Below are 15,337 nucleotides of genomic sequence, written 5' to 3' on the forward strand. Positions count from 1 at the left end.
TCTGCCTGTTCTGCTCCCTGCTCTGTCTCTGGTGAATCCTCTCACCCTCCGCATCTCTGGCCTGTACCCCAGTTCTGTACGCATAAATAAATAAATCTTTAAAAAAAAATGGCTATTTAACTTAATGCAATGTACAGATTAAATGCAATCCCTATCAAAATCCTAGTAATAGGACCTCTTTAGTAGCACAAGGGGGTAAGTCTCAGCACTATGCAATCCAGGGCCTGAGCCACTATAGCAGGAGTTTGATTTCTATAGCACACGAATTTGATCTCAGGAGGCCAGAGAGCTGACCCACCTGGTGCAGAACTCCCCTGTCTTGTCCACTGCTCCCTTCCCCCGTGTATTTCAGTAGATCTGCCTGTTCTGCCCTCCACTCTGTTTCTGCTGAATCCTCTTACCCTCCCTACAACTCTGGCCGACATGCCAGCCCTTGTATGCATAAATAAATAAATCTCTTTTTTTAAAAAAATGTGAAATTCTTCATAGCAACAGAAAAAAAATCATGAAATTTACTTAAAACAACAAAAACCCTGAATAGCAAAAACCACTCTTGATTCACAAAAAAGGGCCCTCTCTGGTGGTGCAACAGGTTAAAGTGCAGCACTACGAAGCTAGCTGAAGCCACTTCAGCACAAGTTTGATCCTGGGCCAGGGAAGTGGCCCACATAGTGCTGCAGACTTCTGTCTCACCTGCTACTCCCCTCAGCAGTGTACTTTTTTAATCTGGCTGTTCTTCTCCCCATTCTGTTTGCAGTGAATCCTTTCATTGCCCATACACCTCTGGCCTGTATCCTGGTTTTGTATGCATAAATAAATACATCTTTTTTTAAAAATTGGCAGTATCCACATTCCTTGACTGCAAAAGTGAAGCAATTAAAACAGCTAGTTCTGTTTGAAATAAAAATAGAAACAAAGATCAATGGAACAGAACTGAGATCTCAAAAATAAACCCACATGTTATGGGAAATTAATTTATGTCAAAGGATCAAAGAGCATACGATGGAGAAAGGAGTCTTCTTTTACAAATGGTACTGGAAAAGCTGGGTAACTATATGCAAAAGAATGGAGTTAGATAAGTCTCTCACTTATATACAAAAATTAATTCAAAATGTATTTAAAGACTTGAATGTAAGATCTACAACCATAAAATACATAGAAGAAAGATGATATACTTCTTAACTTCTTGAGATGTGTAATAACAACTGTTGCAGAGGATGTGGAGACAGAATGTAAACTGATGCAATCATTATGGAAAGTTGGAAGGAAATTGCTGGAAAAATTAAAAATAAAAATTCCATGTAAAGCAGTTATCCCACTTCTGGGTATTTACCTGAAAAAATATAAAAACACTAACTCAAAGAGATACATGCACCCCATGTTTATTTCAGCACTATTTATAATGGGCAAGAAATGGAAACAACCTAAGTGCCAAGTAATTGATGAATTGATAAAGGTATATAGTATTCATACCCAATGGAATACTATTCAGCTAAAAAAAAAAAAAAGATGAAGCCTTGCTATTTACAACAGTATAGATGGATCTAGAGGGAATAATATGTAGTGAACTATACCAGAGAAAGATGAACACCAATAATTTCACTTATGTGGCATACAGAGAAAAACAGGTGAACTAAATAAAACAAAAAGAGACCAATGAGATAATAAGATAGATTAGTGGTTACCAGAAGGGAGAGAGGGGAGGAGGTAGGTAAATCAGGAAAAAGGAGATAATGGTATGGTGAAGGATAGATTTGGACTTTTCATGTGAACTTAATGTAGTATATCACAGTAGATCTGTGATTAACATCTGAAACTTATGTAATGTTGAATACAATGTTACTTCAGTAAAAATTTTGCTTAATTTTAAAAAGTATACAAGTAATGAGAAAGAAATGAAAATACTATACTTTTATCTCCAGGCAAGATGGATCGGTAAAATCGGTCCTTCTTTTTCTTCTCCTCTGGGTTTGGGGGCAGAGGTTTAGAACCATGGTTTAGGGTTCCAGGATCTTTGCTGCCAGCACCAATCATAGTGCTGGTATTTCTCATAGGAGGAGCTGGGGGTTTGTCTTGAATGTCCAGGCCGTTATTTGACATTGTCACCACCAGCAGCAGCTACTGGAATCAGAAAGAACATGATTCTTTTATTATTTTTGAGTAACACATGTTGAAATATAGTTAAAGAATACAAATTATACAACTCTTCCTCTAAAGCCCAGTTTAAATTCTTCCATTCACTGCACATCATGAAAACTGTGAGCTTATGAGTAAACAATACTCAAAAGACAAAACCTACTCTGTCCCAAGCACTGCTGAAAATTCACAAGGTTCGTGTTTTTTCTCTGCATCCCCACAACAAAGAAAACCACCATAATAAAGTTTAAGGCAGAAATTTGGCCCAGTTAAACAAAGTTTGAATCCCAGTGGCACTTACTGGCTTTAGAGAAATTTCTCAACTAAATGGGTTTCATTTTTTCAATCACATAAAGATGAAATAAACTGCTAACAGATACCAAAATGAGTTCTCTGCCATCTCTAATTTTATAACTTTGGTAAAATTACTTTGTGTCTCTAAAAAGCATTACATCACTCTATCAAGGGTCAATAAAGCTGATACTTTTACAAATAATTTCACTGGGACACAGTCACACCCACTAATTTATATTTTGTCTATGGCTTCAGCCTACAGTGGAGTTAAGTAGTTACAGCAGAGAAGGTATATCCATTTACTATCTGTTCCTTATAAGAACAGTTTGTAGATCCCCTAGCCTGTACATCTCTCCAGTATCTCCTTCCTCTAAAATTAGACCTTATTATAGATATACAATGGTGAATGTACTGCAGTAACAATCCTGTCCTCTATGTGTTAAATTTATATGTAAACTTAGTGCTTTTGGGAAAAAGAATAAAATCTTAAAGAAAGTAAGGAAAAGCCCTACTTTATGGCACCAACAGTTTTTTTTTTTAAAGATTTATTTTATTTGTACATACAGAACTGGGGTACAGGCCAGAGGCTCAGGGGCGGTGAGAGGCTTCACCAGAGACAGAGTGGGAGCAGAACAGGCAGATCGATGAAGTACACTGCTGAGGAGAGCAGCGGGCAGGTCAGGAGAGGTCTGCCACGCCATGTGGTCAGGGTAGGCGGGAATCGAACTCATGTGGAGGTGGCTTTAGCTTCTCAGTGTAGTGCTTTAACCCGCTGTGCCACCAGGGAGGGCCGGCACCAACAATTTTAATGAGATAGATGCTATTATCTTAAGTTCTCGTGATAATGGATGGAAGTTCATATTTAGAAATTATAATTTAAGAATCATTTCTCATTATTCCTTCATGCTACAAAGTAAATTACATCTTTAGCCATAACCATATGAAATAAACTCCTTGGACTCAAATACAATCCTGACTTAGAGACCAAAATTTCTAATCAAAAATAAATAAACAAAAAATAGCAAAATAATTACCATGAGCCTTTGAGAAATACAGATGCCTTGTTTTGATCCTCATACATTTTGACTTAGAGTGGCTAGCTTAACACTAAAATTCTGTATTTTAAAAAGTTGTGATTTTATTGTCAATCACATTTGAATACCACCACTTTAGATACTTAAATGCTATCATCAAACCTGTCTTTTAAACATTTTCTAATAAATACAGAACTAAATGATACTCTACATCTATTATCCCCTTAGTTCTTTCTTCACCTTCTATCAATAATCTCAAGACACTCTTCTACTTTACTTAAAGACATTCATTAACAGCCCAGAATAAAAGTTAAAGTTCTGAACTTAGTTCTAAAGGTTCTTCCATCATTTCATTTCAGTCTTACTTCTCACTACTGCCAATCCTATATTATAGCCATAGCAGCTTCCCCAACTTCTTCAAATATACCTTAGTTTTCAAAATTCCATTCCTACATGCTATTATTCCCTTTGATTTAGGTCAATTGCCCTTTCATCAAATTGTGATTTCACTCATCCTCCAAATGCTATTTCTTCCATGAAGCCCTTTCAGAAAGTTTTTCATCTCCAAAAAGTTTCTTCTGCACCTCTCAAGGCAATATTTCTAAATTATCAAATGTATTTTTCAGAATGTTCCTCAAAGGTTGGGCCTCAATTTTGTCACCTTTGCAATCCAGTGTGCCTACTGTAACATCTAACTCAGAGTAAATTCAAGAAATATGAAAAGTTTGCACTGTCTTTAAGAAAATTAGTACAGATGATTTTTTTTTTAAAGATTTATTTATTTTTGTATACAGAACTGGGTTACAGGCCAGAGGTGCAGGGGCAGTGAGAAGATTCACCAGAGACAGAGTGGGGAGCAGTACAGGCCAACTGACAAAGTACACTGCTGAGGGGAGCAGCAGGCAGGTCAGGAGAGGTCTGCCACGCCATGTGGTCACCAACCAGGACAGGGATCGAACTCATGCTGAAGTGGCTTTAGTTTTTTAGTGCTATGCTTCAACCCACTATGCCACCAGGGAGGGCCAGCACTTATGAAATTTGAGAAGGGTCCTTTCACAATCGGTTATCGGCCTGCCTTACAATCTAAGCCACACAGACACAGTCTACATTCAAACTAGACTTCAGAAATTTCTGGTCCCCTTAGCTTGCAAAGTAGTCTACTAACCAACTCCTGATCACTCCATGCTTCCTTATCAAAGATTTCTCTCTCCTCTAATAAAAACTACTCATCCTTCAAGGTCCAAATCAAACTTCTCTTCGAATAATTCTTCCTGACTTTCCTTTCAAACCTTACTTCTCTTTTTGCACAAAAAGAAAGAAAGAAAGAAATCAAGTAAGCAAGAGGTTTATCTAGATTAACTCTCTGGGTGGTATGCTTTCTATCCATTTTCTTCCAGTTTCAATTCACAGCCCCAATTCAAGCCCCTCTGCTTCCTCAAAGAGTTTCTACTGGCTCAGTTCTCAAGTGTACCTTCCACTTGTACTCCCAGTTCTAAAATTACACTCCCTGTAGCCACCTGATATCCCAAGCAGACCCTTCCTTGCCTCTTAAATCCTTCAGTCAGTTGCTTCACTGACTATAATTCCCACCACCCGAGATTTTGCCTAGAAAGTCTTCATTAACCTGTCTTACACAGATTTTTCTTTGTGTCTGAACTCTCCCATTATACTTTGAGAATTCTCAGTGATAAATCTCCACTGTCAAAGAGATTCCAAATTATGTAAAACCTAAAACTTGTTGCAATCTAGCATTTGAATCCCCAGGCCATGTTTGAAAATTTCTAGTGACAGAAAAACTACAGTTTCAAAGTCAGCCTATTCTATCTTCAGTCACCTCACTTAAGAGAGTTCTCACTTAAATTCTTCCTCAGACTGCACTGCAATTATTTGTTTGCACGTTTGCTTCCCTTCACACTCCCTTTTTCTGCTAGACAGACTATGAACTTCTCAGGAACAAAGTTCAGTCTTATTTAAGGCTATTTCTCAAACACCAAATCCTGGCACAGAATAATCAATAATGATTTGTTAAACAAGTGACCAAATAAAAGAACAAGTTAACAAAAGAAAAAAAAAAACTATTTCCATCACTTAGTTCTAAAACCTCTCCCTTAAGGCTATTCAGAAAAATCTACTACCTAAGAAAAAACTTTAGATAAGAGAAAATCAACCTTCAAACTTTCCAAATCTATTTACTCAATGCTATACATTGCCACTATCTCCAGCTATACTACAGAACCCAATCCTGGTTTTCTTGGTCATCCCCTTGAAGTTATATGGGCTTAGCATTTCTATACTACTTTCTAGTTCGCTGCAGCACTCAAATCATTCCTTTCCTGTGTCTTCTCCCAAATATTTTCTCTCTTTACATTTCACAGATTTCCTTCACTGCTCATTTTCTCTAGTTATCATTAGCACACATGATAACCTATATTATTTTAAACTCTGTTTACAAAAAAAAAAGACTAAAACATCAATCTTAAAAGTATAAAAAGAAGAAATACACTAAATTCTTTTAGAAACAAGGCAAACACAGCATAAGAAAGACATTTTGTGGGGGTGAAATGGGGAGTGGGATCAAAAACAGTGGGAGGAGGGAAATGCACTGGACTATGGTGATGGCACATGGGTGATTTGGTGATGGGAAACCCAAGGGGATTGCAACTGAGATGGAAAATGCACAAAAATTTTTTTAAAGAGGGCCCTCCCTGGTGGCGCAGCGGGTTAAAGCACTGCACTAAGATTAAGCCATTTCCTCATGAGTTCATCCCCACCTGTCCCGGAGGAGATCTACATGGCGTGGCAGACCTCTCCTGACCCACCCGCTGCTCCCGTCAGCAGTGTACTTCGTCGATCTGCCTGTTCTGCTCCCCGCTGTTTCTTGTGAATCCTCTCACCCTCCACATCTCTGGCCTATACCCCAGTTCTGTACGAATAAATTAAATCTAAAAAAAAAAAATTTTTTTTAAAGAAAGCCAAACACAGCATAAATCTTCTCAGACTCTCCAGGCCAAAGATTGCGGAGGATGACAAACTAATACCTTCTGACACATCACAGAAGCAAGTTAGGCTAAAGTCAACATTTAGAATAATTCCAATGGCATATCTCTATTTATCTTAGACAACAAATTGTTATAACAGGTCTTGCTTCCTTTGGCAGCAAAGTAAAAGTGATATGATAAAGAAAAGATTAGCATGGTCCTGCATAAAGATGACATACAAACACATGAAATACTCCATCATTTTTAAAAAAGGATAAAACTGGCCTGAAAGACAGGCAGACTGACCATGCTTTACCAATGCCCCAGAAACTCACGGAGCATAATAAATTATGAGCACTAGTTATACTAAAGTATTAGCTATGAATCAAGTGAATGGTTCTATAATAAATGTAGGATCATTGTAAGATTTTTAAAAGGGTCACTGTACGATTTTAAAAGGGTCATTGACAGGGCAGTTTAATAAAAAGATGACTAGAGTTTAGATCAGGAGATCTGAGTCTAAGATCTGGTGCTGCTATGTACTAGCTATCGCCCTAACAGAAGTTCCTGAGCCTATGAACCCGTTTATTATTTCCTTCTATGCACTCTCTAGACGTGCATTGATTGGTCAAGAGGGAAGATGGTTTGTCTTTTACTGTAAAAAGCATAAAGATGCAGAGTAGAAAGAAGAGGATAAAAACACTTAAACACTTTTCAAATAACCACTATGTGTAGGGTTCTTCACATATTGCGTGAAACTGGAAAGGATTCAGGAAAGGAGTGTGCTCACCAATAACTGTTTTCCACTTTGTCACCTCTGGATTCCACAGTCTCTCGTATAAGGCAGAGCCAAGATAGTCTCTAAATTAGGAAGCCATCTAAACTAATCTCTTCATAATACAGTTAGGAATACAGAGGTCCAAAAATAACAAAAGAAAATTACCTAATATCACACAGCAATTTAGAAGAGGGATATTAGAACCCATGTCTTCAGATTCTCTGCCAAAGGACTTTCCCACTACACTTTAGATATTTCTAGTCCCTTTGTACCTTTCTGACCTAAATTTTGCTACTTCTGATTTACATTTAGGTCCATCAAATCTAGCCAATGGAAAATATAGAAGTACATAAAAATGTTTGGTCTGAACTTAATTGATACTCACTGTCTACCATGATACTCCAGAAAAGATAAATAAATGCTTGGTCCTCAAGTCAGTCATGTTAAAGTTATAAACACATTTTGGAAATTTTGAATTTTATTTAAACTGATTTAAATAAAATTCAAATCACAAATTTTTTATGGAGCATTTACATGTAAGGTGTTATGCTAGAAACAAGAGATAAAGAGATAAATGAATATGCTCTGGTATCTACTGTAGAAGTTCTCAGTCTAGAATGTTAGATAAGAGCTAGAAAACCACAATGCCAGGCCAATTATGAGTAGTATATACAATAGCACAAGCAGTAAAATGTCAGAAGACCCAGGAAAGAAAAGCCAATGGAATAGAGATGATCAGTGAGGCTTCACAGAAGAATTGATATTAAAGTACGGGCTCATAGAATAAATAGACCAGACTAGTGGCCTTTGACTGAACAATCAGAAAACTTGTATGAGCTTTCCAAAACACCAGCTTAAGTACTTAGGTGGTTAGTGTACTAACATCAGTAAGAAATAAATTAATATCAGCAATTTACTTTGAAAAGCATCTTTTAAAAATAAAATAGATTAGTGAATGAGCACAGGGTGTATGTAGCATTATTACCACTTGGGGCCTCTATGTGTGTATGGCCTCTCTATGCACACACACACACACACGTGTGTGTGTGTGTGTATGCAGGATTTGTATAAGGCTTTCCTACATGAATGGTTTAAGACAACGGCCCCTATCACGAGGCAGCTGGGGATGCCTAGGCTGCTGTTGACTGATTGTGTGGCCATGGTCTGAGGTGGTCTGGTAGTAGCTCAGAAATTACATCAAGTACCTGCACAGAAAGTCCTCTCTATACATGGCCAACATGTCCCCTGCAGTTTCCCATAAAGTTGATTACCCTTTGTCTCCCCTGAACCCTGCTCCTCCTGCCACAGTCACATCTCAATCATGTTGTTTACTGCTGTTAATAAATAGCAAGAGGGCTGCTCAATGAGCAGCAGAGTCTTGCCTTGCAAGCCTGCTCCATGACTTGTCCAGACATGCTGGTGCATTCTCAACCCAACAACAGAGATGTGGTACATAATATATATGTCAACATAAGTGAGTCACTATATAGTGTAAAATGGCTGTGATAAAGCAAGTATCTGAGCATATAGAAGAGTCTAGGTAGTATCAATATAGGTATTCAATGTAGAATTCTTTAAACTTTAATTTTTTTCCTAACAATATATTGGAGGAAGAACAACAATGTTTGTGCTCTACCCAAAAACCTCTAGTTTAACTTATCTGGAATAGGTATATTCCATCCCAGGCATTAGCTTAATCCCTGAACCAAGAAAACAGACAATAAAGAATATTAAATAATTATGATGGCAAATGCATCCTCAACCATAGGAATAACTAAGTATGGCAGACTGCAACATAAAGATGGAAAAGTAGGACACAGTGATCACAAGTGCCTTTAACATTCTGCAACACAAACATCACTAGTCTGAAAAATGGTCCCTTCTAAGTTGTTCCAGAGCGGGGGAATAAATGTCCCATGTTAAAAATAAAAGATGACACTGTTGATTTAAAAAGACTGTGGAGAAATGACAATGAGAAAAGAGGTGTTGCCTGGAGGAGGAGACCAGCTGCTATCCGTCTGCACTGAGGACTTTGTGATGCTTTGAGCTCACATGATGGGACCAGGAGTTTAGCGGAGAGCTTAAACTCCCTAACAGAGTTATTAAAATTCTATAAAACCAGTTTCTCCAGAGACCTCCTGGAGTAACATTAGATCACACTTTAGAGTTTATAGAAAACATGGAACCCTGTTTGGTAGGGATCATTTTTCTCATTCATTCATGAACATATTTTATTCTTCACCTACTGTTTGACCGACTGTGGTAGGTGCTGTGGATAAAACTGAGCAAGTCAGAAAAAGCAAAATCTCAAGAGACACTGTAGGTCATCTGTGACTATACAGCAGGTGGACAACAGCATCGAGGACCTGAAATGGAGTCTGAACACCTCTCTTTCCATTACAGCACATCTCACTGTTCATTCTAAAGGCAAATGAATGGACTAGAAAACCTCTCTGGCCATTATTTTATAAGGAGGGAAATTAAAGGAGAAATAAAACCTATCCTATGTATTGATCGCATTTCTCGGATTGAAAAACCCAGAGTAGCTGAGACTGACATGACCAACACCAGCCTGGGGAGCACTGCATGCATTTGACACTTGGCTATGAGAATCTTATCTTTAATTAAATCGTGCCAGGAGGTTTTCTTTGGCAGGGATCTGGAATGCTACAGTCTTGAATTTGCTGAGGGATGTCCTTCTGACACGTCAAAGACATTCCACCTAAGCAGCCTCCAGCCATTACCTCTAGTCTAGCAAATGCTGAGGCAGCAGAGAGGAAAACTGAAGGCTGTTTGTGGGATGTCAAGAGAGATACTTTAACTGCTCACCTTTGGCTTCCTCTTACGTAATATACAAAAAATTATTATCTACTTTATAGGATTATCATGAAAATTAAAAAGCATATACAGAAGTACTTAGCACGCTACCTGGTACAAAACAGGTATTCAATAAATACTTGTTCCCATTCCCCACTTATCCTTCCAGTTTCACTTCTACTATTTCCTAAATTCATCATTACAGCTCAATGAGTTTCATGCCTGTCTTTGCCCACACTGTTCTCTCTGTCTAAAATGTCCCAAGTTGTCTGCCAAACAAACTCCTACTCATTCTTCAAGACCCAGTTTGACTCACTTTCTCTGACACCTTCAGAGAAGCCTTTCTACTTCTACCCTATCCCCAAATTATATGGGATTATATATAGATAGACAGATATGTAACTATACAGCAGTTTCCATATTTCATCATATCAACCTAACCAGTCCGTGAACAACAGGGACAAAGCTGAGTCTGATTAATCTCTATCTCAAGTCCCACCTAGTGGCACATACTAGGTAATTAGTAAATAAAGGTTCACTGACTAAGGCAGCCTGGTTTAGAGAAAAAAACACATGGGCTGGTAAAATCCTGAAAAAAAAAAAAATCAACCAATTCCAAACTTTAATAGTCAGGTACTGAAACCCAAAGGGGTATGTAATTTACCTATATCATTCAATGAAATGTTGAGAAGGACACAACTGTCCTCTAGTTATTCTGACCTTCTTAAGACACTATAATTTGAACAGAGGGGTTGTATATGGTGGCTTCCTGCAATTGGAAAAGGTATCAGAGACAGCAATATAAAGTAGAAATGACAGGGAGTTGAAGTCAGTGACTTAAATTCACTTTGGCTGAGCCTGTACCTTCACCCTTTCCTGCCTCACCAATCTACTGCACACCTTCCTCACTCCTATCATTCCTACAGATAGTCATTAGAGTTACCTATAAACTCATAGTCATCTTCCTACAATCTAGAGAAGTCCTGGCCTATAATCCCATGTGAGCTATCTCCAAGATAAGGAAAAAAAAACAAATTTAAGTTTCAAACCTTTGCAAACTTCTAGTGGATGGCCTGAACTGAGATAAATCATCATTAAAACCTGAAACCCAAACAGTATGAGCTGGAAGGAACTAATAAGGCCATCTGGTTCAACCTCCCAAGAAATACTGGAAATCTGCTCTTCTGTCTCCTAGATGGATTGTCTTCCAGTCAATCTCTGCCTGGATATATCCCACTGCCATGTTCTTTCTCAAAGAAGCATTTTTCTGTTGGATGTGATAAGACCTACAGCATGAAAAAGTACTACCTTCCAATCTCTAAAAGATAACCAAGGGCCCTCCCTGGTGGCACAACAGGTTAAAGCGCAACACTGCAAGTCAGCAACAGCCACTTTGGTGAGAGTTTGATCCTCCCAGGAAGCTGACCACATGGCACAGCAGACCTCTCCTGGCTTAGCAGCTGCTCCCCTCAACAGTGCACTTTGTCAATCTGCCTGTTCTGCTCCCCACTCTGTCTCTGGTGAATCATTGCCCCTGCACCTTTGGCCTGTACCCCAGTTCTGTATATGTAAATAAGTAAGTCTTTAAAAAAAAAAAAAAAGAGAAAGAGAGATAATCAAGACCAGCCATTAAAGTTCTTGTATCCATTTACTGTGGTCATCCATTATCATTCAAAATCTAATCCCCAACTTTTTGTACTCTCTAATTTGACCAGATTCCCCACTCCCTATCTAGAGCCCTTCCACTACTACTTCCTCTGGAACTTCCCATTTGTCATGAGCTAACTACCTTTGCAAAAGAGACCTGCTATTAAAGAGACCTAGCTATCACTGATAAAATATAGCAGCCCTCTCAACTAGAGGCTGTTCTCTCACATCCATTCTGTTGTCTTTAATTTTCAATGTAATCTCCAAACCATTATTTCCCCTCACTTATAAAAACCTCTATTTACTATCACATTTCCATGCTACCTAAATACCCTCTCCTGATAACCTCCACTTAAAAGCTTTAGTTCCTACATCAGCTTCCTTCCAAACCCTTCCCATTAATATTTTAGGTGCCTCTAAAATCCTACTGTTGACCCATCTAATACTCTGGCCGCATCTGCTGATCTCAAGCCCAAGTTTGTCAATAGCCACATGACCACAACCTGGACCTTATCACGAAATGCCATTAATACTGGAATCTAGATATTCCAATATACATATATTCCAATATACATATTTCAAACATAACCTATTCCATGCAGCTCACCAGCTCAAGATCTTCCACTACAACTCCCAGACTTCATTTTGGGCTCGAATCTTCCATCTTCACTTCTTTTCTTCCGTAACCATAGTCTATCAGCATCAATCAAACATCAAAAACCATCAATCCTCTAAAACACCACAAAACAACTTGATTTGAAAATGGAAAAAGGGCTTGAAATAAACATTTCTCCAAAATCATACAAATGGTCAATAAGCACATGAAAAGATGAACAACACCATTAATAGTTAAGAAAATATAAGTCAAAATTACAATGAAATACCATCTAATATCCAAAAGAATGACTACTATCAAAAAAAATCCAGACAGCAATACATATTGGTAAGGATATGAAGAAACTGGGGGCCTTATTACTATTGGTGGTAATGGAAGATGGTATATTCACTGTGGGAAAAAGAATACCAGTTGCTCAAAAAAATTAAAAATAGAATTAACATATGACCCAGCAATTCCACATCTGGGTACATGTCCAAAAGAATCAAAAACAGGGTCTCAACAAGATATTTGTACACCCATGTTCATAGCAACAGTATTCAAAAATAGCTAAAATGTAGAAGTAGCCCAACTGCCTACTGACAGGCATGTTGTGCAATATTTTTCAGAAAATGAAGGAAACTCTTGATATACACAACAACATAAATGAAACTATTCTAAGTGAAATAAGCCAATTACAAAAAGACATACTTTTTGCACAATTTCGCTCACATGAGGTATACTTAGAATAGTCAAACTCATAAAGACAAGAAGTATATTGTAGTTGCCTGGGTCTGGAGGAAAAAGAAAATAGTGATTGTTTCATAGGTATAGAGTTTCAGTTTTATAAGATGAAAAGAGTTATGGAGATGGATGGTGGTTGCATAGTAAAGTAATATATTTAGTATCACTGACCTATGCATTCAAAAATAGGATAATAAATTTTTTGTTGCATATACTTTATCATAATAAAAGAAAGGGGGAAATAGCAGAATTAGAATTTAAAATTTAATAAATACACTAGAATTTGTCAAAAGTTCACAATGGTAGGAGTCTGCTGGTGCTAAGTTAGGGGACAGTGAACTGATACTTGAGGTATTTGGGAAATGGATAAATGGCTTTCAGTAAAATTTAGAGGACAATACACATACTGTCAATCTAAAACTTGAGTAAGAAATTAACAAAGGTGAGGAAACATATACAATCTTACATTAATAAACAAGGCATTTTATTCTTCACTAAATGTGAAGTTTTACTTTTTCAAATGATGATACCCCTTTTAATCAAATGGTGGGTGCCCACAAAGTGATCTAGATTGAAGAAAATATAAATTTAAAACCTGGTTTAAATTTCGCTGTTTGGCCTTAGACTCAATACTAAGATCTGCAAGTAATTAATTCTGTTTCACTTTCCTCAGTTACAATCTCTCATAGGGCTATTTTGGATGTGGAATGAGTATACCCATATAAAGGGCTTATCACTATTCAGAAAATAAAAATTCATAAAGTATTTGCTGCTATTATAGTTTTTATGGTGTTATCTATTTTGATTTGGAACTCTCATATATGTATAATCTCTACTGAGAATAGATAATCATTAATTGGAACTTTTATAAACAAAAAAAAGAAAGAAATTAACAAAGGAAGTATGTTTGTTTAAGATAAAAGAATTCTAAATCTGGGTACATAATTTCAGGCAGAAAACCCTCCCCTGGAGGGGCAAAGTCAGAGGTCAGAGATTTTTATGGGAGGAAAAGAGGTAAGTGCTTAAAGAAAAGAGTTGGTTAGTGTTAACAAGTATAAACTATGCCTGGCTACACATAATTGGTTACCAATTCTATTCTTTGGTGAAAGAGTCCGTAATGACCAATTCTCATAGTCCAGATAACTTCTTAAACAACTGTTTACTTGATGCTTTTGGCCTAGTCCAAAGGTCTCTGACCTAGTTCAAATGAGACAGGTAATGCAAATTTTCTGTATTGGCTGATGGGTTCCATCTTATAAAAGGCTCCAAAACGGCAGCTTCTTCATAATGGGCTTTCACTGTACACATACACTTTGAAAGATGAATCTGACCAATGAAGAAATCTTTTTTTTTTTTTAAGTCAGTCCTTTTCCTTTTCGTTTCCAAAATTCAATTGGCAAAATTCCAGCTTTGGAATAGTTGAACTTAACACTTTCCCAACTGTTTCTATATGAAGACAGCTTGAATGTCCGAATAGTATCTGGTTGACTGCTTTCATTTAAAATTTTCAGTTACCTTCCTACCTATGATTACCTTGCCTCAAGACAGTTTTCAACAGGGCTTCCCACTCACCTCATCCCCTTAGTAGATAAGCTCACACTCAAAAAGAAAACAGTCTTTGTAGGAGAATTCCATCTTCCTACCCCCAAAATCTATATGCTTCCCTGCACCCACACCATTTAGGTTACATTGAAAGTGGTCTCTCCTTCTTCAAAAGTCATTCTCTCTTCTCCCTCTATTCTTTCACTTGCACTCCTCCTCTGGAATTCTCTTCTCTTCTTCCCTACCTCCCCCATTTCTTCATTCTCGCCACCCAATATATTGTGTTTTTCAACAAACAATTCCTGAACATCTATAAAATACTAATATTAATATAACTACATAAGACAAAGTCCCTGTGTTCATAGAATAAGAGTAGACAATTAAGCAAATAAATCCACACTGAAAATTAGAGAGTAGCAGTATGAATATGGGGGCTTGGATGTGAGTCGTACATAAGACAAGGTGATTAGGACAGGCTTCTCTGAGGAAGAAACACCTAAGACCTGAGTGAAATTAAATAGCAAATCGTAGTAACATCTAGCAGCACTTTAAGCACAGGAAATAGTAAGTATAAATATCCTAGATAAAAATATTTAGAGCGGCCCTCCCTGATGGCACAGCGGGTTAAAGCACTGCACAAAGAAGCTTAAGCCACTTCCGCATGAGTTCGATCCCCGCCTGCCACAGAGGAGATCCACATGGCATGGCAGACCTCTCCTGACCCACAGGAGACCCACCCCTCAGCAATGTACTTCATCGATCTGCCTGTTCT

The 15,337-nt window shown here is 37.7% G+C and overlaps 1 protein-coding gene across 4 annotated transcripts in view; it reads right to left on the reverse strand.

Annotated features, from left to right (window-relative positions):
- The window catches only part of PAK1 (p21 protein (Cdc42/Rac)-activated kinase 1), a 139,666-nt gene that overhangs the window by 62,047 nt on the left and 62,282 nt on the right, over nucleotides 1–15,337 (reverse strand). For 2 of the 4 annotated variants that reach the window (XM_004683232.2, XM_012725637.1), the window contains exon 2: nucleotides 1,911–2,121. In XM_004683232.2, coding sequence (XP_004683289.1) covers nucleotides 1,911–2,100 — 190 coding nt within the window. In that variant the 5' untranslated portion in view covers nucleotides 2,101–2,121. Of the gene's footprint in view, nucleotides 1–1,910; nucleotides 2,122–12,291; nucleotides 12,353–15,337 lie in introns of those variants that run through there. The other 2 variants (XM_012725640.1, XM_012725639.1) reach the window with 2 other exon arrangements.

Source organism: Condylura cristata, unplaced genomic scaffold (genome assembly GCF_000260355.1).
Source record: "Condylura cristata isolate star-nosed mole 26May11 unplaced genomic scaffold, ConCri1.0 scaffold00015, whole genome shotgun sequence".
Classification (NCBI taxonomy): Eukaryota; Metazoa; Chordata; class Mammalia; order Eulipotyphla; family Talpidae; genus Condylura; species Condylura cristata.